At 46.4% G+C, this 17,208-nt stretch overlaps 1 protein-coding gene, 1 long non-coding RNA gene and 1 other non-coding gene across 3 annotated transcripts; 2 read left to right on the top strand and 1 right to left on the bottom strand.

The window, feature by feature from the left end:
• Positions 1–953: 953 nt before the first annotated feature.
• Positions 954–1,030, top strand: MIR130B (microRNA 130b). Its single transcript, NR_031463.1, has one exon. It is a non-coding gene; the product is annotated as a microRNA 130b (primary transcript).
• A 6,767-nt stretch (positions 1,031–7,797) lies between these two features.
• LOC124417213 lies at positions 7,798–11,787 on the top strand. Its single transcript, XR_006931542.1, has 2 exons — positions 7,798–8,144; positions 8,608–11,787. It is a non-coding gene; the product is annotated as an uncharacterized LOC124417213 (long non-coding RNA).
• Positions 11,788–13,196: 1,409 nt separating this feature from the next.
• Positions 13,197–17,126, bottom strand: SDF2L1 (stromal cell derived factor 2 like 1). The gene is made up of 3 exons (XM_001232857.7): positions 16,938–17,126; positions 16,198–16,394; positions 13,197–14,275 (listed from the first exon to the last, which is right to left on the bottom strand). The coding sequence occupies exons 1-3, from the start codon at positions 17,095–17,097 to the stop codon at positions 13,997–13,999; spliced, it is 636 nt and encodes a 211-aa protein (XP_001232858.1). The 5' UTR covers positions 17,098–17,126; the 3' UTR covers positions 13,197–13,996.
• Between the last annotated feature and the right edge of the window lie 82 nt (positions 17,127–17,208).

Raw genomic sequence — 17,208 nt, 5'->3', positions numbered from 1 at the left:
GATAGGCAAGTAATTGTGCAGAGATGTTATGTGTGACAAATAATCATGCTATTGTGGTGACTCAAGTTGTGAGTAATGGGCATATTTTTGATGCTATCACACGGGATTCAAAATGGCCTTGTGTTTAAGAGGCACAAGCAGTGATTGAAACCGCAGAAACCCATCACGTCTCCATTTTAAAACAGTACAAGTCCCGAGATGTTTGAAGGGTGCCTATTTTGCATAACGATGTAAACACCCACAAGGAATGGGAGGAGATATATAGCCACACTCGGCTGTTCCTGTGCCTGAAAATCAGTGCTGCGCAAAGCAGAGCGTTGCACGAAGTGCCTGAGGCTCTAATCCCGATAACGTCCTCTAAACAAAGCTCACGCCTCTGCCTGGCGAACGCGGCCGGGCTCCGCAGCCCGGGCTTGGTGCAGGCATGGCTGGGCTGGGCATTGCCCCCAGCCTTTCCCGAGAGCTGCTTATGGAGGTACGTGGGAAAGGAGCAGGGCCGGAGGCGTTCAATCTCAATCTCCTCTCGGCTTTGTGAGAAATCAGCTGGGGGCTGACAGCAGCCGGGCTGGCGGGGTGGGTGGCCTTGCCTTCCATTTCAGGTGGTCGCCGCGGTCCCTTTCGGGACCTCTGGGGCCCAGGCAGAGGGGTGGTGGGAGGGGATTGGGGCCGGCTCAGGGTGCGGCGGAGCGGCCGCAGCCGCGGGGCTTTCATAGCCGCTCTCCGGGCAGCGCGGGGCCGTGTTCTCTCCGCGGTGGTGGGCGCGGGAGGGCGAGAAGCCCTACAGGACCGCTGCCTCCCGCCTGCTCGCCCGACCCCGGCCCTGCCCTCTACGTAACCCCCCGGGCATCACTCCGAGGGGAGGCGACCAGCTAAGGGACAAAGCCAGGCAATCCCCCCCCCACCTCAAAGCCCGGGCTCTCCCTCCGTGCCCCAGTCCGGCGGCCAGGGCCACCGGGCGGGCTGCCCCTCTTTCCCTGTTGCACTACTGTCACGGTCGCAGCGAGCAGTGCAATAATGAAAGGGCGTCAGTGCGCCGGGGAGCGGCGAGAGCCGGGCCCAGCCGGTGTAACAGCGGCCGGGGAAGAGACGGGCCGTCCCGCCGGGCCCCCAAGAGCCACTCGAGCGGGGCGGGGGTCGCCGCGCTGCTCGCTCTGTCGGAACGCGCAGTGCTAGGAGAGCAGTCCGGCCTTGGCCATCCGCGTAAATAAAGTGCCTTCCCACGTTCCCGTCACTGCCTTTTCTTCCGGGCGGGTTTTCTTGCAGGTCTCCAGCCCCTCCTGCCTCCCCAGCGGCGGCCCCTCGACGGGTTTTTGTCGGGTCGTCCAGCGTGCTAATAGCCCGCTTGTTCTTTGTGGGAAGTGGGTGAAAATGGAAGATGAGTGTCTTCCTTAGCCACGCAGCCTAAAAAACAGGCTCGAAGCATGTCCCTGTGCCGGGTTGAGCAGCGGGGCTGAGGGGAGAATTGGGTGAGCTGTTTACAGTAATGGACATCAGACTGGTGGTGTGGCTGGGAGCTGTGCTGGGAAGGCCAGGAAATAGTCCTCTGATTATTAGTGGCCATGGTGAAATGGATACTTCTATAAAAGAAGGCTGGGGAGGGCTATTTCCTTTAGCAAAGGACCTTTCCACTCTGGCCTTTTGAACCTGCACTTCGGGGCCCTGTTCCTGCTTCATCATGAGTTTTTGCAGAGGAAGGTGAGTGCAGAAAGCTGGAGGAGGGGGATGCAATCTAATCCCGATGAAAGGCTTTTCCAGTCCATGCTTAATTTCCTATTTCTGTTGGATTCTCTCTTTCTTCCATCTCTCACATGCACAAGCAGATATAAAAGCTGAATGCTTCCCTGCAGTCTCCCAGGGAAAAGTCAGCCCCTTCCCCAGCTTCACCTCCAGGCTTTGCGAACACAAAATGGCTGCAGCAGCCTGTGGGTGGGCATGGAAAGCTCAGGAAGCTGCTTTTCTTTTTCCCACTCTGCCTGCCCAGGAAGCCCTTCTGCTTTTCTTTTCTGTGGCATTTTGCTCTTGCATAGCTCTGTGCAAATCCAAGGGGGTCTCCAATGTGTGAGCTATGCATGGAATGGGAGCTGGGGAGGGAAATGGACAGTTTGCATGAGAAGGGGATAATTCGGGCCCCAGTGTTTATTTTTTTGCTGACCTTCTGGGGATATGGTCAGTGAGAGCTGTGACAGCTGCTGGAAGCGGCAGGGGCTTTGAAGATTGTGAAGGTTGTGACCTCGAGGCCCCTTTCCTCTCTCTGTCCCAGGAGCTGCTGAGTCAATCACGGAAAAGGGGAGGTGAAATGGGGGCTGCTCTTTAGCCATTTTTCAATTGGTGAATGAAACAGGAAAGGACAAATGCAAGAAGAAAAAAAGAGTGATTACTTCCACTTTGGTGCATTACTGAGAAAGAGGGACATCTCTTTGGCTAAAGACTATAACAATAATGGGAAACCACTGTGCTCCTGAGATCCAGCACCTTGAATAAAGGACTTGACTGGGCAAGGAGCTGATGGCAGATAAATAACAATGAATTAGGGGGAAAGCCTGCAAACGCTGTTTGGCTAAAAGCAAGAGGAAATCCACCTCTTAGTTTTCACCTGATTCCATCTTTAGACATGTATCACCATCTTCCACCACCTCCATGACCTCACACATCTTCACCTTTGCTGAGCTTAGCTGAACCCCATGGCTGAGGCTGTTGTGAAGCCACTGAGAAGGACTGCCCTGACCATGCCAAAATAAAAGGACAAAGTACATTGTGTGTGCATGCTTTCAAACAGCACAAGCTTGCTTGGCAATTCACTCTGGGCAGCCCATGAGAGGACTCTCACTCAGCCCCAGAGCCCTCTAAGCCCAGAAAATGGAGTTTAAGTCTTTTTCACTTTCTAGAAAACATGATCCTATGGATCTGGCCTTTTAAAATAGTAATCAGAACAGCAAACAGCGTGCCTGGCTTTGGTTGACAGATACACAACAGAGGCAAAGAAGGCAAACAGCAGGCTTTTCAGTTAGTTTACACAGGGGGCACTTAAATACTGTATGGGTTACATAATACCATTTGGGGGTTGGGGTTTTACACATACTTCTATTAAATATATCTGTGACATTTGTTTTAAAGTGATCAACATAAATCCAGCCACAGCTTTAAGAGGAAAACTCTTGTGATTAGATCTAATAACACCAGGTAGCTCATAATATATTTACTGGAAACGAATGCACAATAGATTTCTGAGCCCCACCCCCCAACTGTTGGAAAACCTTGCGCTCACTCTCCTTCAGTGGAGGGTGTCACTCTGCCTGTAGAAGGGCTGCCATAGATAGTCACTTCCCTGCAAGAAGCAAAGGCTGCTGGTTTTTAGGGCCATATCCTGCTACTGGTTCCACATCCAGCCCTCAAGATTAATCCAACACAGACCAAAGACACGATGTGGTCTGGCAATTACGACAAAGTGCTAAGCAAGAAGGCAAGGCATACTTTAATAGTAATAATTTAAAAAATCCTAGAGCCTTCTTAGCTGAAATTTATTAGGGGAAAAAAACAAAAAACAAAAACAAACAAAAACCCCCACCAACCACTGTTCATTGTTATCTCCTGAGAATCCCACTCACATAGGTTTCCTGAAAGCATATTCTCTTCCCAATAAGCCTTCTAGTAAGCATCCTGTTGCCATCCAGAGGGAGTAGCAGGTGGCCAAACTGCTCCGCGGAGGCTTGACAATGGCATTAGCCACCCAGCTTTTCAGCTGAAGCCTCTCTCAGTCAGCACACAACTCATCAGACTCCATCTAAACCCTTCCTCAGAACAGTGAGCTTCCCCAGCAAGGCCTGGATCTAGTAGCTCCACATCCTTACAAAGCACCCACTGCACAGAAGTCAGCAGATGGGAAGAAGTGTCTCCAACTTTCACAGCTTTAGAACCGTGCTCTTCTCTTTAATGTGCTGTCACCAGAAGCTCCACGGGCAGAGATCAGTGCCATAAGGACCTAGCAGAACAGCAGGTAGGTGACTGATTGAGAATGGAAGTTCTTTATTAGCAAACCAAAACCATCCGCATGGCACTGCACAGAAGTAGGTACACTGCGAGAACTCAGTGTCAAACACCAATTTGGTAGAAATCCTGCTTGCTTACCTCGGAGGTGGGAGTGCCTTGTATTGTAAACCTTAGGTCTTTTAAACCTCCTTAGGTCTTGTAAACATCCTTAGACGCGTGGAATGATCAAATGTCAATTATAATAATATACCAGTAATAAAGCAACTATTTTAAGGAATCACCTTGCTACAACGTCAGACCTCTTCTTTGCCTTCTTCAATCACTTATCTGCTGTGAAGCATCACGTTTTCCAGGAGCAAACCTTACCAGCAGTTCAGCCCGTTAAAATGAGTAGGGAATTACACTCTGTACAAAAGCCTCCATCACACTATGTCAGAGGGGAAACTTTTTTTGTTCCTCCACCATGAATTTCCATCATTTTCAGGATAAGTTTAGGGTGATAGCAGAAAAATGTATTGCTTGGTTTTTGTTTTACAGAGTTAGACCTTAAACACATCTCTAAATTATTAACAACAACAACAACAAAATCAACAAAACAAACCCATAACCACCACCACCCATCTCTGCTCAGAGGGAAAAAAAACCAAAAAACACAAAAACAAAGACTTCCAGACCTGAGGAAAACAGATCTATCAACAGCCCTAGAAGGGTACAGGAGACCGCTTCCACATGCAAGCTGTTACAGATGTTGAGCACTAGCAGAATGAAAGATTCCTCACGGCCAGCTCCGTAGCCCCCAGTACTAAGTCACTCATTTTGGGGCATTTATAGCAGCGTTTGGAGCAAGTTGAAGAGCAGTTTTGCCATTTCCCTGTTCAGTCTTTGGCCACATTCTCTGATCAAAATCGATTCCATCTTCTTCCCCTTTCCCTCTTCACACAAACATCCTCCCCACTATTCCTACTGTGAGGAGAACGCTTACAAAAGAACAACGAATCAAACCAATACAACCAAGAAAATACACCAAGCCAACACACAGACACTGAAAAAGCAAGAGAGCTTTTACACTGGGACAGAGTGGGGGGAATCATACTTAAATCGGGAAAAGCCAAGCTGCACTGTTTTGCTTTTGCATCCCGTGTAAGGGAGCAGAGAACGTGGTGACGCTTTAAAGCCTCGACCAGTGGAATGGCACCCGAGCAAGAGCATGCTTCACAAGCGGGTTACAGCCAGCAGGCTCCCGCCGGCACGAGAAGCTGCCTACGCCTGCCTGTGACAGCGCGTTTCATGGGGAGAGAACAGCTCTGCTCGGGCTCCGCCGGCACGGGCAGGTCTCGAGCGGCTGGACCGGGTAGAGCCGAGCCGCGTTACCACCGATAAGAACGGGGCTCGTTGCAGAACAGCGCAGTGCAAGCTGCCCGAGCCCGACAGCTGCCACTGAGGGAAACCAAGCCCCGCGAACTGATTGCATGGGGATTTCGGAGGGACCTCGTGCGCGTGGCTCTTTAAAGGACACCGCTGACGGTCAGCCCCGCCGTTTTGTTGGTGCGGCTCCGTCCTGGGGGGAGGCGGCCGAGCTTCATCCGCCGAGCCGGAGGGAGCAGCGGGCGGCTTTCCCCTGCCGCAGGAATGCCCTGCCGCCAGGCATCCGTGGGAGAGTTGCCGAAAATATCATGTTCGGCGGCCCTGGTAGGGGTGAGAGGCTAAGGGCAATGTAAAGGGGACATCGACTGAAAGGAGTCCTCAAAACATTTTGGCTAACTCATGGGCATGCAAGAAAATAGTTGGGGAAAGAGAAGAGGACCTCGGCAGGAGAGGCTGCTCAGTAAGGATTGCTCAGCCTAGCCACTCATACACTTATGACCATTCCTGCCTAGAATACCCCTGAAATACAAGCACATCCTTCTCTGGTTCTGCTCCACTGACTCTTAAACCCACTGCATGTCCTGTGAGATCAGCACGGAGGGAGCCCACCATAGCTCTACTCATACCTCTGGGAGATCCCACCATCGCCTTCTGCAAAGCCCTGGGGGGCTCCCAGCCTGAGCAGGTCGGTCCTGGAGGAAGATAGGCGGGGGATTCCTGCCAGCCCACAGCACACAGCTCCGGGTAGGACATGCAGCCCTCCCCTTTGGCTGCGGCTCGCAGATCCCACTAGCGGCCGGGTAGAGCCATTGGGAGCTGCTGCCTTCACGGGAAAGGATGGCCGTCACCATTTTAATGTGCTTTGAGTAGGCCTAGGGGCAGCTCTGAGGTGTGAGGATAGTACGTGTGGCCAGGTGTTTGGCCAGGCAGCCCACCCTCCCAGGCTCCTTGTGCCCGGCCTGAGTCACAGCATAGCACTTATGGGCAACGCAAAGAAAATCTGTAATTCCAGGTGGGAAAAAGAGGTACCAACACGTTGCTTTGGATCACTCAGTTCTGCCCTAGTTACCATCCCCAGTCTGACCTCCTATGCACATTTCCCTCTACTAAAGACCCCTCGACTGTAGCTAACACTTTTTAGGATAGATTTTTTTTTTTTTTAAAGCTTAAGTCATTCTTCCACTGTGAACCATAGTGTCTCAGACTGAGCAACAGATAATCATTTTCCTTCCATTTGTTAAGGCACTAGATAGGATAAAATGCTACCTCGTGTCACGGTGCTTTTCTGGCAAGAATAATCTAGACCGGGCAGCTTTCCTATGGAGAAGAGTGCAAAAACAGCCCGGAAAGAAAGCAGTAGATCCGCATTATTATTTTGCCTTCAGAAACACTTCTTAATGCAGTGTCCCACACGACACCTGCCCTCTCAGTATAACCACGCCGCATCCCTCCTGCGGCAGCCCAGCGCCGTGGCACGAAGCTGTCGGAACCTCCGCTCCGGCGCCTTGCCGCTGGGCTAAGCAGCGGCGGGGGGCGAGGGGGGGGAAGGCTGCTGCGGGCAAGGAGGGGCTGGGAGTGCCGAGCCCTCCCCCTTGAGCTCAGTTCGCACGGCGCGTCTTCCTCCACGCGTTCCAGCGGCCGCTCGGTCTCATGCAGCCGTCTCTCTGCTTGGCCCCCTCCCACTGGGTAGAAATCCTCATTCATTCATTCCCTTGTCCCCGCAGGACATCAGCCACTGTCCTGCAGATCTGCGGGGACAGCACGCAGCCGGCGCGGTAAGGAAGCGTTAAAACCCAGGGGGTAGTGGAGGGTCCGCAAAATTAAAAAGTCTCAGAGAGGCTTAGGCTTTTCTTCCCTCCACAGCTTTCCTGGAGGAGAGTTTCTCTTTTAACAGCCAATTCCAAAGTCACAATCACCTGTTCCTTTTTAGATAGGAAAGAAGGTTATCTCCCAGCTATTAGCACCCTAAGGAGCAAATGCCTCTGTCCCGGGAGACCTGCGGCACACACCCCTTGTGCCTATGCCTACAAGTGCCTATACAGTTATCACATCACACCCCACGTGCCTTCTGCATCTAAACCAGCTACCGTGCTACATGAGTTTGGAACTGCTAGAAGGCCACTATGATACTGTGCTTCTGCCACAATGCCAGGAGACGGGGAAGGCTGGAAACCCTCTCTTAAGCCCTACTAGAACAGCACAGAGTTTCCATAAGCAAGGAACCCTCCGGATGCCTTTAGGTGCGAGACAAGCTTTCAGGGTGCCTGGGGGTCCCTGCGTGCCCCTTCTCAGGGAGGCTGCTGCCAGAACTCTGTTGTGGACAGAGGCACTGTGTCGGCAGCACACGTGGCTGCGCGCGGGAGGCAGAGGTGGCACCTCCCCGCTCCCCTCCACGCCCCGCTGCAGAGGGCGAGGCTGCATAAAGAGACGTCATCAGTGCCCAGTGGAACAGGGTGTAAAGACTGCTTCGGGTACAGGCAAGCGGGGCTGGGAGGAAGCCTCCGGCCACCACCCGAAGAGCGCTGTCAGCAGGAATAGGCTGCAAACGCTGCTACTCGGGATCGCGGAAGGCTCCTCACCAAGAGTATCAAACATCTTTTCGCTATACAAGGAACAGTAGCAGGCGGTCGATGCTGAGGAACCACTGCCAGGCAGGCTCACGGAAGAACTACACCCTCTTAGCAAACGAGCAAAGCCCTCGACAACAGCCACGCCGGCAGGGAAGGACGTGGGACCTGCAGCTCCACAGGACGGCAGGGAGACCACGTCTCAGCGGCTCACAGACCGGCTCGGTAAGAGAAAAGCCCGGCTTTCATCCAGATTACACTGGACTCTCCCAGGGAAGCGATCTAGGCAGTAGCCGAGGGAAGCCAGGCAGTTACGCCAGGGACAAGATGCATTCATGTAATATTACCACTTATGTGAAATGCATCTTGCACGAGCTGGAAACAGGTCGTTTTATTTTTAGCTTTTGCTTTCAAGAGCTTGGAAAACGCAATGGGATTGTCGTATACAGCTGGGGAACTCTTTTCTCCTCCCATTAATAATCCTTTTGCATCCTTCATTCCTCCCTACTGAAATGGAAATCCGTACCTAGTTTTAATATACAGCTAATTGCCTTAAATGTCTACCTTATACAAACACACTTCAACCTTGGCAGAGCTTTATGGATCCCACAGAAAGATAGCGAACAGAAACACCTAAAGCATCGCCCTACAGCCCACGCTAATGCTTCGTTTCCCTTTGAAATAATAGCAGTACCGGACTCGGCAGGGCGCAGCTAAGGTGAGCCGCGGCTGCACAGCAGCTGACCGCAGGGCCGCGGGACAGCCGGCTGGCACTTGTTCCCCCGAGGAGCACAGCCACAATCCACCGCAGCCGGCGGGACAGCAGCGCTCACTAGCGGCCGCTCCCGTCCCGGCTCCAGCAACGCTTTCAAGCTGGAGCACTGGGTTAACGGGAGAGACCTTCCCGGACTTGTCCCCTTCTGCTTTCCTCACAACCGCCCCGCTTGTATGCACGCCACCCAAGTTATTATACAGGTAATCTAAAGCACTGCTTCCTAAGTAGGACGGAGTAATCAGCTGGATTTAATAATAGAAAACATACCCCAGCAAGCATAAAGTCACCATGTCTCTTCATAAAGCACCTTTAGACCCAGCAAGCAGTGGAAGGGTACTAGCAGTCAGCCCGACCTCACCAGCCTGCAGTCACCAGGCAGGAGGGAGGGGGCAACATCAGAAGAGAATAACTAAAAAGGTTTGTGTTTAACTGAGGCTGGAGCTGCAATAAATTCATCCTAGATACTGGAATTTTCAGCACAGCACACATACCTCCACTGCTACTCAGTCTCAGAAAACCAAACCAAATTTAGATGAATAAATAGATGGATATCACGAAGACCAAGAAGAAAGAACCTTAGATCCGAGTCCAAGGTCAGTGAGCTGTGCAGAGCCAGGACCTGCTTGATGCCTTTACAGTTGAAAAACACCACCACCACACATACAGGTTCTAATTAGGCAGCTTTATATCTTGCACATATTCTGATTAATTTTTAATAGGCTTTATAGGGGTTTGGTTTCCCTTGAGACATCACAGAGCTTCTAGCACTTCTCACCCTAGTGAAGCAGGGCACCACTTTCCCAAAGGCTGAAAATAGCTGAAGCCCTCGCACAACAGCAGCTTCAATCAGTATCAGAGCTGTGATAGGATGACTCCACTGTGAACTTTATGTTTATTTAGAATGAGTACAATATTAAATACAACAAAAGGCTTTTGCATGCTTAACCTGCTGCAATTTTAAGGGAAATGCTGAACTATAAAACAGCCAAAATCAATTTTCAGTGTTCTCTACCTTCCTCACATGTCTTGGATACCCACAACAATTAAATATTGTCTTCTGTGAACATCACCCAATCCCACTCAAATTACTGACTGGAAGAAACTAACCCTGGTGTTCTGTCTTCTGCATAGGGTAAAATAAACTAAGAGGTATAAATACCCAAGGTTCTGCAAAAGAATACTGGGATACTTACAAAAACATTTCTTCCTTTAAGTATTTGTTAAAATAAGTTTCAGAACTTATTTGTGACTTACAAACATAATAAATGTTACAAACTCTAAGGTAAGTATGGATTGCCTTGTGTTTGTAATGCAATACATTGCAAAAATAGCTGGTAAAGTTGAACACGCCTATCAAAGACAGTTGAACAGCGGTCCAGAGCTGGATTACACGTTTGAAGAAACTGCAAAGTCAAAAAGGCACAGGTGGGAACTTAAAACCAGTAAATAGGTGCAGGCAGCAGCGTAGCAATTGGACAGATCAATACAATGGGAAAGGCGTTACAACAAGGGTGTGATGATGAAAGGACTGGCACAATAGAAAGGTGCTATAAGGGAAGGGAAGAAGATTTCTCACCCATATCAGAAGATTCCAGGTTTGCAGGAGAAAGCTTTCCAGAGATTTTTCTTTAGTAAAGAGACCCTTCCCCAGGGACAGTCAGCCCTTAAATGGGGGGGTCTAAGAGAGATACAGCTAGGCTCCACCCCTTCCTGTCACACAGCTGAATTGCCTTCACCTGTGCTCCCAGGGCCGACCGGGTCCTTTCCCCAGGTGCTCAATCATTGTTCAGATCGTGACTCAACAGTTCCCATGCAGCATGGTATTCTGCAAACCTGAACATTTTGTAGGCTCTTAGCCAGTTTCCCAGGTGTCAGCAGGGAACCTGACAAAAAAGAGGCAGCAAGCATGCCAGCAGAAGTCAGGCACCTAGCAAGATGATGTTACTGGAAGGAGACATTTCTGCGGTTCAGCCTCTGCCTACTACAGTTGTTAATCATGGTATATCTATAGCAACAGCTAGTGATTTCAGTGCTGCAGAAGAGAGGCAAAAGACAGAACAGGTTCTGCAGAATTAACTGGCTTTAAAATACTGCTGAGTAAGCATCAATGGTACAGGGTTTTGAATGTCACTTCCCCCCCCCCCTTTTTTTTTTTTAAGTTGTAAAAACATATTTAACTTAAGAACTAATATACCCAGTTAGAATTCCCAACCATAATGAAATAAAGGTATTAGTTTATCTTTAGCCTTGATGTTCAGAATTAAGAATCAATGTGTGGTAAATCCCTTCTTGTACTTTCAGATAAGTGAAAACACTTCTTATTCAGACTGAAAAGACCAAGTAAATGACAAGTGCTCAGTTCATATGCTAAACAGTTACACAAAGTTTTAAAAAGACTCAAGAAACAGACAATAAAAGTGTTTGTACTCAAATAGATATTCCTCAAAAAGAATTCCAGAAGCATATGAAGTTTCTATCATTCCACATAGACATATAACGTATCTAATTCGATGATAAATAAATGCAGTATTTGACAGATTTTTCAAAGTAGAGAGTTTAAAGTAAGCAGATTTCCTTCAACAATTATTCTCACTGAGAACATCTATATACAAAGATCCCACTAATGCTTTTCCCAAAAGCCTTTCTAGTCTATCAGGGCAATGCTGGCACACCTCCTTCTCATAGAGTGCTTGTAATAGTACAATAAGCAAAAAGCCAGAATGCATCTGTCAATCACTCAATAGAACTCTATTTTGCTATCAACAGAAGCAAAACAAACAAACAAAAAGTTTTTACTTAACATTTAAGTGCATAGAGAACTTTCGAAAGAGGTACTATAAAATTTAGATTACTACCTTAAAAAAAAAAGCAGCAAAACAACATCTGAGACTTCCATATCTACATGTCAGAGCATTTCATATGTTACTCTAAGTCTCAACACCTTTTGTCAGATTATTAAAGTAATATGGAAAAAAAGCAACTAAAAAAACCCAATACACAAATGGAGATTAAATCTCTAGTCCTCAGCTGTGGAGGGTGCATTGGAAAGCTGAACTGTAAGCAATCAGAAGAAATAAAGACACTTGAATGAGATTTTGAAATCGTAGTAATTCAGTTTAAAAACATACAATATGGCATTAAACGTATACTAATTAAGGTCTTATAAATCTAGAAGTTACATAAAATGAAAAGCACATTTGCAATTGCACAAGCTATCGTTTTGCACAGCTACAAGCTTCTGCATTTCTTACATCAACTCATAACTTTTGTATTCTGTATTTAGCATGCTTTGAGTGACAATGGTAATACACTTTTCCTAAGATGTACTTCAACTAGGCTTATTCAAGAGTCTGTCAGCACAACTTCTGCAGTGGGAACTGAAACAAAACTGGCACACAGACCAAGACGAGCCACACAGATCTACCATTTCCTCGCTAAACCAGTATTCCACAAGCATGCCAACAAACACTAAACTAAGGCCATATGGTTTAGGCATAAAGTGTTTAGCTCTCTGTTAAAGAGAATTAGAGAACTCATTGCCAAATTTATTTCTTCATTTTGTAAGTGCCACGGCTTTTTTGTAGTTTCTCATAAGCCAACTTCCAAAGAAAAGCCCTTCTTTTTATTAAAGGAAAGGGCAGTTTCTCTAAACAGCTTTGATTTTTTTTTAAGTAATTATCCTTTATTACTTCAATAACTATTAGTCAGGAATACCAGTGAATCTTACAGAAAGTTTGCTTCTAATACAAAACACTAAAAGCTCGTTCCATCTCCGAAATGCCTCTTATCCTTCAATACCATAAGATTAGCATAAAAACTCTTACCTTCTTCGAAGAATATCACAAAACAACAGAGGCTTCTTGTTCTGCAGAATATGACGCATCTCCACTAGTATCAAACCCTGAATTAAAACTGAAGCTATTCTGTGCAGCACAAGTGTGTGAGGGATCAGCATATGAAGCATAAGTGAATAGGTACATAAAATTTAAATGAAATTATGTATTATGCTTCATCAACTCTCACTCTCTACAGCATGTAACTGGAGATGTAAAAGCAGCAAATAGCTTTCCTCCGTCATTAACTGACTGATTAGGACTATTATCAGTAAACTAGCTATACATGAAAAAAAACAACACCTGAATTTACTGACTTTTCACACTCATGTACTGAGCTTTTCTCCTTAAAGCAAATAGAAAATGTCTGGTACTTTGTGCTTTAGTCAGTATTTCCAGTAATACACCGTAACAAAAGTGTTCAAGAGTTAGGGCTTTTTCCCCCCTTTCCACAGAAGAACAACACAGAAATTAATGTCTTATTCAGTGAAGATTCCTTGCTATCACTCTAGAGATTATCCCTCTGTTAAAAATCCAGGACCAAACAATTTTCTAAAGATTTTCTCTTTTTCCATTTCTTCTGGATTCGCACAAAAGAACCCCACATGGGTCTAAGTCCCACTACTTATTCACCTGGGTTCTCATACTGAGCTTGCAATGACACGCAAGAACAACATAGAACAAATTTATTCACATCACATGAAAGTTTATAAAATTCTAATATTAATTAAACAAGTAGTAGCCTTCTGTATCAGTTCCTAGAGGAAAAGACTTATCGTTTGAGAATTAGCAGTATCACAATCAGCAGAAAAAAAAACCCACAAATTTCTTCAGAGAAAGGTAATAAATAAAAACTTGTCTTCTTACTTCAATGTACATAGTATTTTCAACTTATCCATAAGCACACAATGAAACTCATGAAACACGTTGGAAGCAATTTTCAGATGGACTGAAATATTTTTCTGGAAGGCTGAAATAGCTGAATTTGACTGATTCAAAAGATAGCATTTTCCAAATAAATATTTTCCCTCTCTAGACTTACTCCATCTCTTCATTAATAGCATTCCCTCACTAGCTAGAAATAAGTTTCTAAATATTTAATTGTAATTGAAAAAAAGGTTACAAAACACAAAGTTTTGTGGTACCTGGGACTAGAGATATGCTACTTTGTTTTTTCCATTTCTTTTGAATTGGAGAAGTAATGAACAAAACCAATGACAGTGAGAACTAATACGCATGATCTAGTTTTACCAAATAAGCTTGAAGATTTAGAAAGGATTTCTTAAATGTAAAATGTCTTAGCCTGGCAGATGTCATTCCCACAGAAGTGCAGCATTCCTAGAGTGAACTAATGCCCTTCAGTAACACAGAAAGTCAGTCACTTAGGCAAAGCGGGACTTTTTAAGAGACCAAGTATTAGCATCTCTGAATGCGGGAGCAAGATGAATCTTATTGGATCCTCTGGCAATTCAGAGCTCATCATGTTTTGCAAGGTCCGTACTGGGTTTGATGAAGACTCCTTCCATTGCTTTCCAATAGTTGTGATGATTAGCGGTGGGCATGCCATGAACTTCCCGTTGGCCTCTAATGGGATGGCCATATTGCTCCCCCGTTATTGAAAGGAACACCTCAGTTCCTACGTGCTTGAAGCGCACTGCATCCTCCCGCTCCCAGTGTGTCCCACTGCATTGCACAATCCATATATCGAGGTCATCTCCTTCACCATCATCACCAAAGGCACTTACTTCCTGTTAGAGACACAAATCTCCTGAAGTGAAAAGATAAGCAAACACGGCCGACACATACACAAAAAACATCGGCCACAAAGCCAGCAAAATTTAAAGGCAAAGATGCAGAGGAAAGAAACATTGCACTGCTGTCAGCAGCAATCAAATCCAGAAGCGGTAACTCTGCAACTACAACTTGCACATAAATTGCCAACAAACTCCAACACATAACCTGCGTGCAAAGTGCCAACAAACTGCAACATACATTAGAAATTAAAGACAACTCGAGCACAGAGATCAGAGCAATCCTTCTGACAAAACAATTGCAGAAGAAACACTAATAGTGACGCAAGTTTTCCCCACTAAAACAAATTTGTAACTGTAAATATCTAATTTTGTAGCACAATGCTTCACAGTTATCACTGCAAAAATTTTTAATCACAAGGTTCCAACATTTTAACTTATTAAGGAATTATATTCCTTTTTTACTTTATTATACCAAGATTACAAGTTAACAACTATTTTGGTTTGCACTGTTGGACGGACAACTGAATGGCTCTTTAAAAAATAAAGATGGACAATTATTAAGGCAAATAAATTCCTGTTAAAACAAAAGTTACAGATCAGATTTCATTATGTGCCCCCAGAAACTCCAAGTCTTTTCATAAACCTGGTAGGCTCAGCTCCAACTGTTTACGACTCAGCACAGACTTAAAAATCAGATGGTTGGAAGTGATTAACAACTTGAAAATAGAACTGCAATAGTTTGTACCTATCCAGCTAATAATTTAAGGTCATGTTAATTCAGGCTTATAAAGTCTATACAGTGTCAAAGTCAACATACCAATTGAAAATCAAACTTCTTTGTTAAGAATATGAAATAAAAGTTTGTATTCAGAACCACACCTTATTTCAGTAAGATAAGCCACAGTCCTATCAATTTCTAGGAAACCACTTAAGTTCTCCTTTTGCTTAGATATTGTGAAAACTTAGCAAATGCAATGGGAAAAAAAAATGACAGTTGCTGAATATTTTCATATTAATGACAGTGTTGACTGAATTGTCTAAACTAGCAAATGAGGAAAGGTGGAAAGTCTTCAGGAGTCCACCTCGTCTTTAAATAATTCTTCTGAAATGCTATTTTTCTACCACTTATTTTGTTCTAATAAATGCATGAACTAAATACCTTACACAAAACTGACCTTTATTGTTTCAGCCACTTTCAGACTGTTTATACAAATAGTCTGGTTTCTCAAATTAGAATCTAATGACCTATCTACTTAGTCTAATGAAAGACTAAAATGACTACTAAAAAACAAACTTCCCACACATTTGGATTACATTTTAAGAAAGACTTAATTCTGGACAATCATTTGTTCAAGGATAAGGCTGGACTCTAGTTACAGAGAGGAACACTGCTCTAGAAATATATAAAATAGTAAATAAAGATGATTGTGAAAGTGGATTCATTTATTTCTGGTAAGGGAATACAAAACAGACATAGGGAGATGATGATTGAGATTAATGGACTGGAACACCAAGGAACTTGGATATAGGACATCCTAAGTGTCCAAACATGCCATTAACTATCTGGCTCTAGATCAGTCTTCATGCTATTAAGAAAAGTGGCTAATGTCCTACATTGTAAAAGCGCTAAACATTTAAAAAACAATCAAAGTATCAGGGGTGCAGAATGAAGAAACCAATTTAGGTTTGTAAAAACTATAGTGACAAACTGATACTGGTAGCTCTTACATTTTGTCTCTGTCAGAAACTTTAACACATTATTCTACGATGCAGAGAAGCAACTACATGAACTTTGCATATCCAGCAATGCCATTTCTGGCAGCCTGATTCTTCAAAAACAAGCAATCTGGAAAGAGTTATTGTCAATATCAACCATGCACTATTTGTACAAAAATTTATGATTTAGAACAACTTACTTGGTTATTGGAGAGTGGTGATGGGAAGTGATGTGTGTGTAAATTTTTTCCTGTGTTTACATGGGTAAGTCGTATGGCCTGCCCACATTTCACGGGGGTTCCACGTTGGCAGCTGCCGTCAGTCCTCCCACGAATCCGCCAGTAACTGTTGGCATCATCTGAAGCTTCAACTCCTGTCACCGACTGTTGCCCACTTCCTGTTGGAACAGAATTAAATGTCAGGAGACCTAACCCACTCCTGAAGCTCAGAAAGTCCTGAAAGAACTGAAGAAAGCTGCTTTAAACACAAAGGCGTGACAATACTAAGACACACTTAATTCTCACAGTCCATTTACTGACTCAAATGGGAATGCAGGTACCGTATCCTTCAGACTGAAGAATGTAACCGAGGCCCTTGACGCAGCACACGGCTCACCTCAGGGAGAGGGCAAAGCATTCCCCTCACACCACAAACGCAGGAGATGCGGAGCCCAGCCGCACGGCCTCGCTGCGCCCCGGGCCGCAGCCCCCTCGTCTCCCTGCCAGGTCCCGAGCCCACCCCACAGTCCCACCGCTGCCCCGGCAACAGATCGGAGTAACCTTCGGCTTCATTCCCCGATCCCCTCACAGCCTCCCGCGACCATTTCCCGCCCCTCTCCCCTGCCCCCCTCCCGCCATTTCCTCGCCTCCTCAGCGCTCCCCCCGCCACTTCCCAGCTCCTAGCCCTCCAACGCGCCGCCTCCCAGCCCGATCCTGCTCACCGGAGCCGTACTTGACCTCGTGAGAATGCAACCGAACGCTGTGGCGAGTGTTAAGCAGCTTCAGCACCGAGCCGCAGGTTACAGCGCCTGGCGCCGGCTCCCTTCCGCCACACAGCCCGCACAGGAGCAGCACAGGGAGGAGGCGGCAGCCACCCCGCATCGCGCCACAGCCCACCCGGCACCGCCACCACACAGCGGAGCGCGCTTCCGCAGCCCCTCAGCGAGCTCAGCCAATCGCTCCCCGCCAGCACCGCAGTCAACCAATCGCCAC

Source organism: Gallus gallus, chromosome 15 (genome assembly GCF_016699485.2).
Source record: "Gallus gallus isolate bGalGal1 chromosome 15, bGalGal1.mat.broiler.GRCg7b, whole genome shotgun sequence".
NCBI lineage: Eukaryota > Metazoa > Chordata > Aves > Galliformes > Phasianidae > Gallus > Gallus gallus.
The sequence above is the reverse complement of the archived record's forward strand: the minus strand, read 5'-3'. Positions and strand labels throughout refer to the sequence as shown.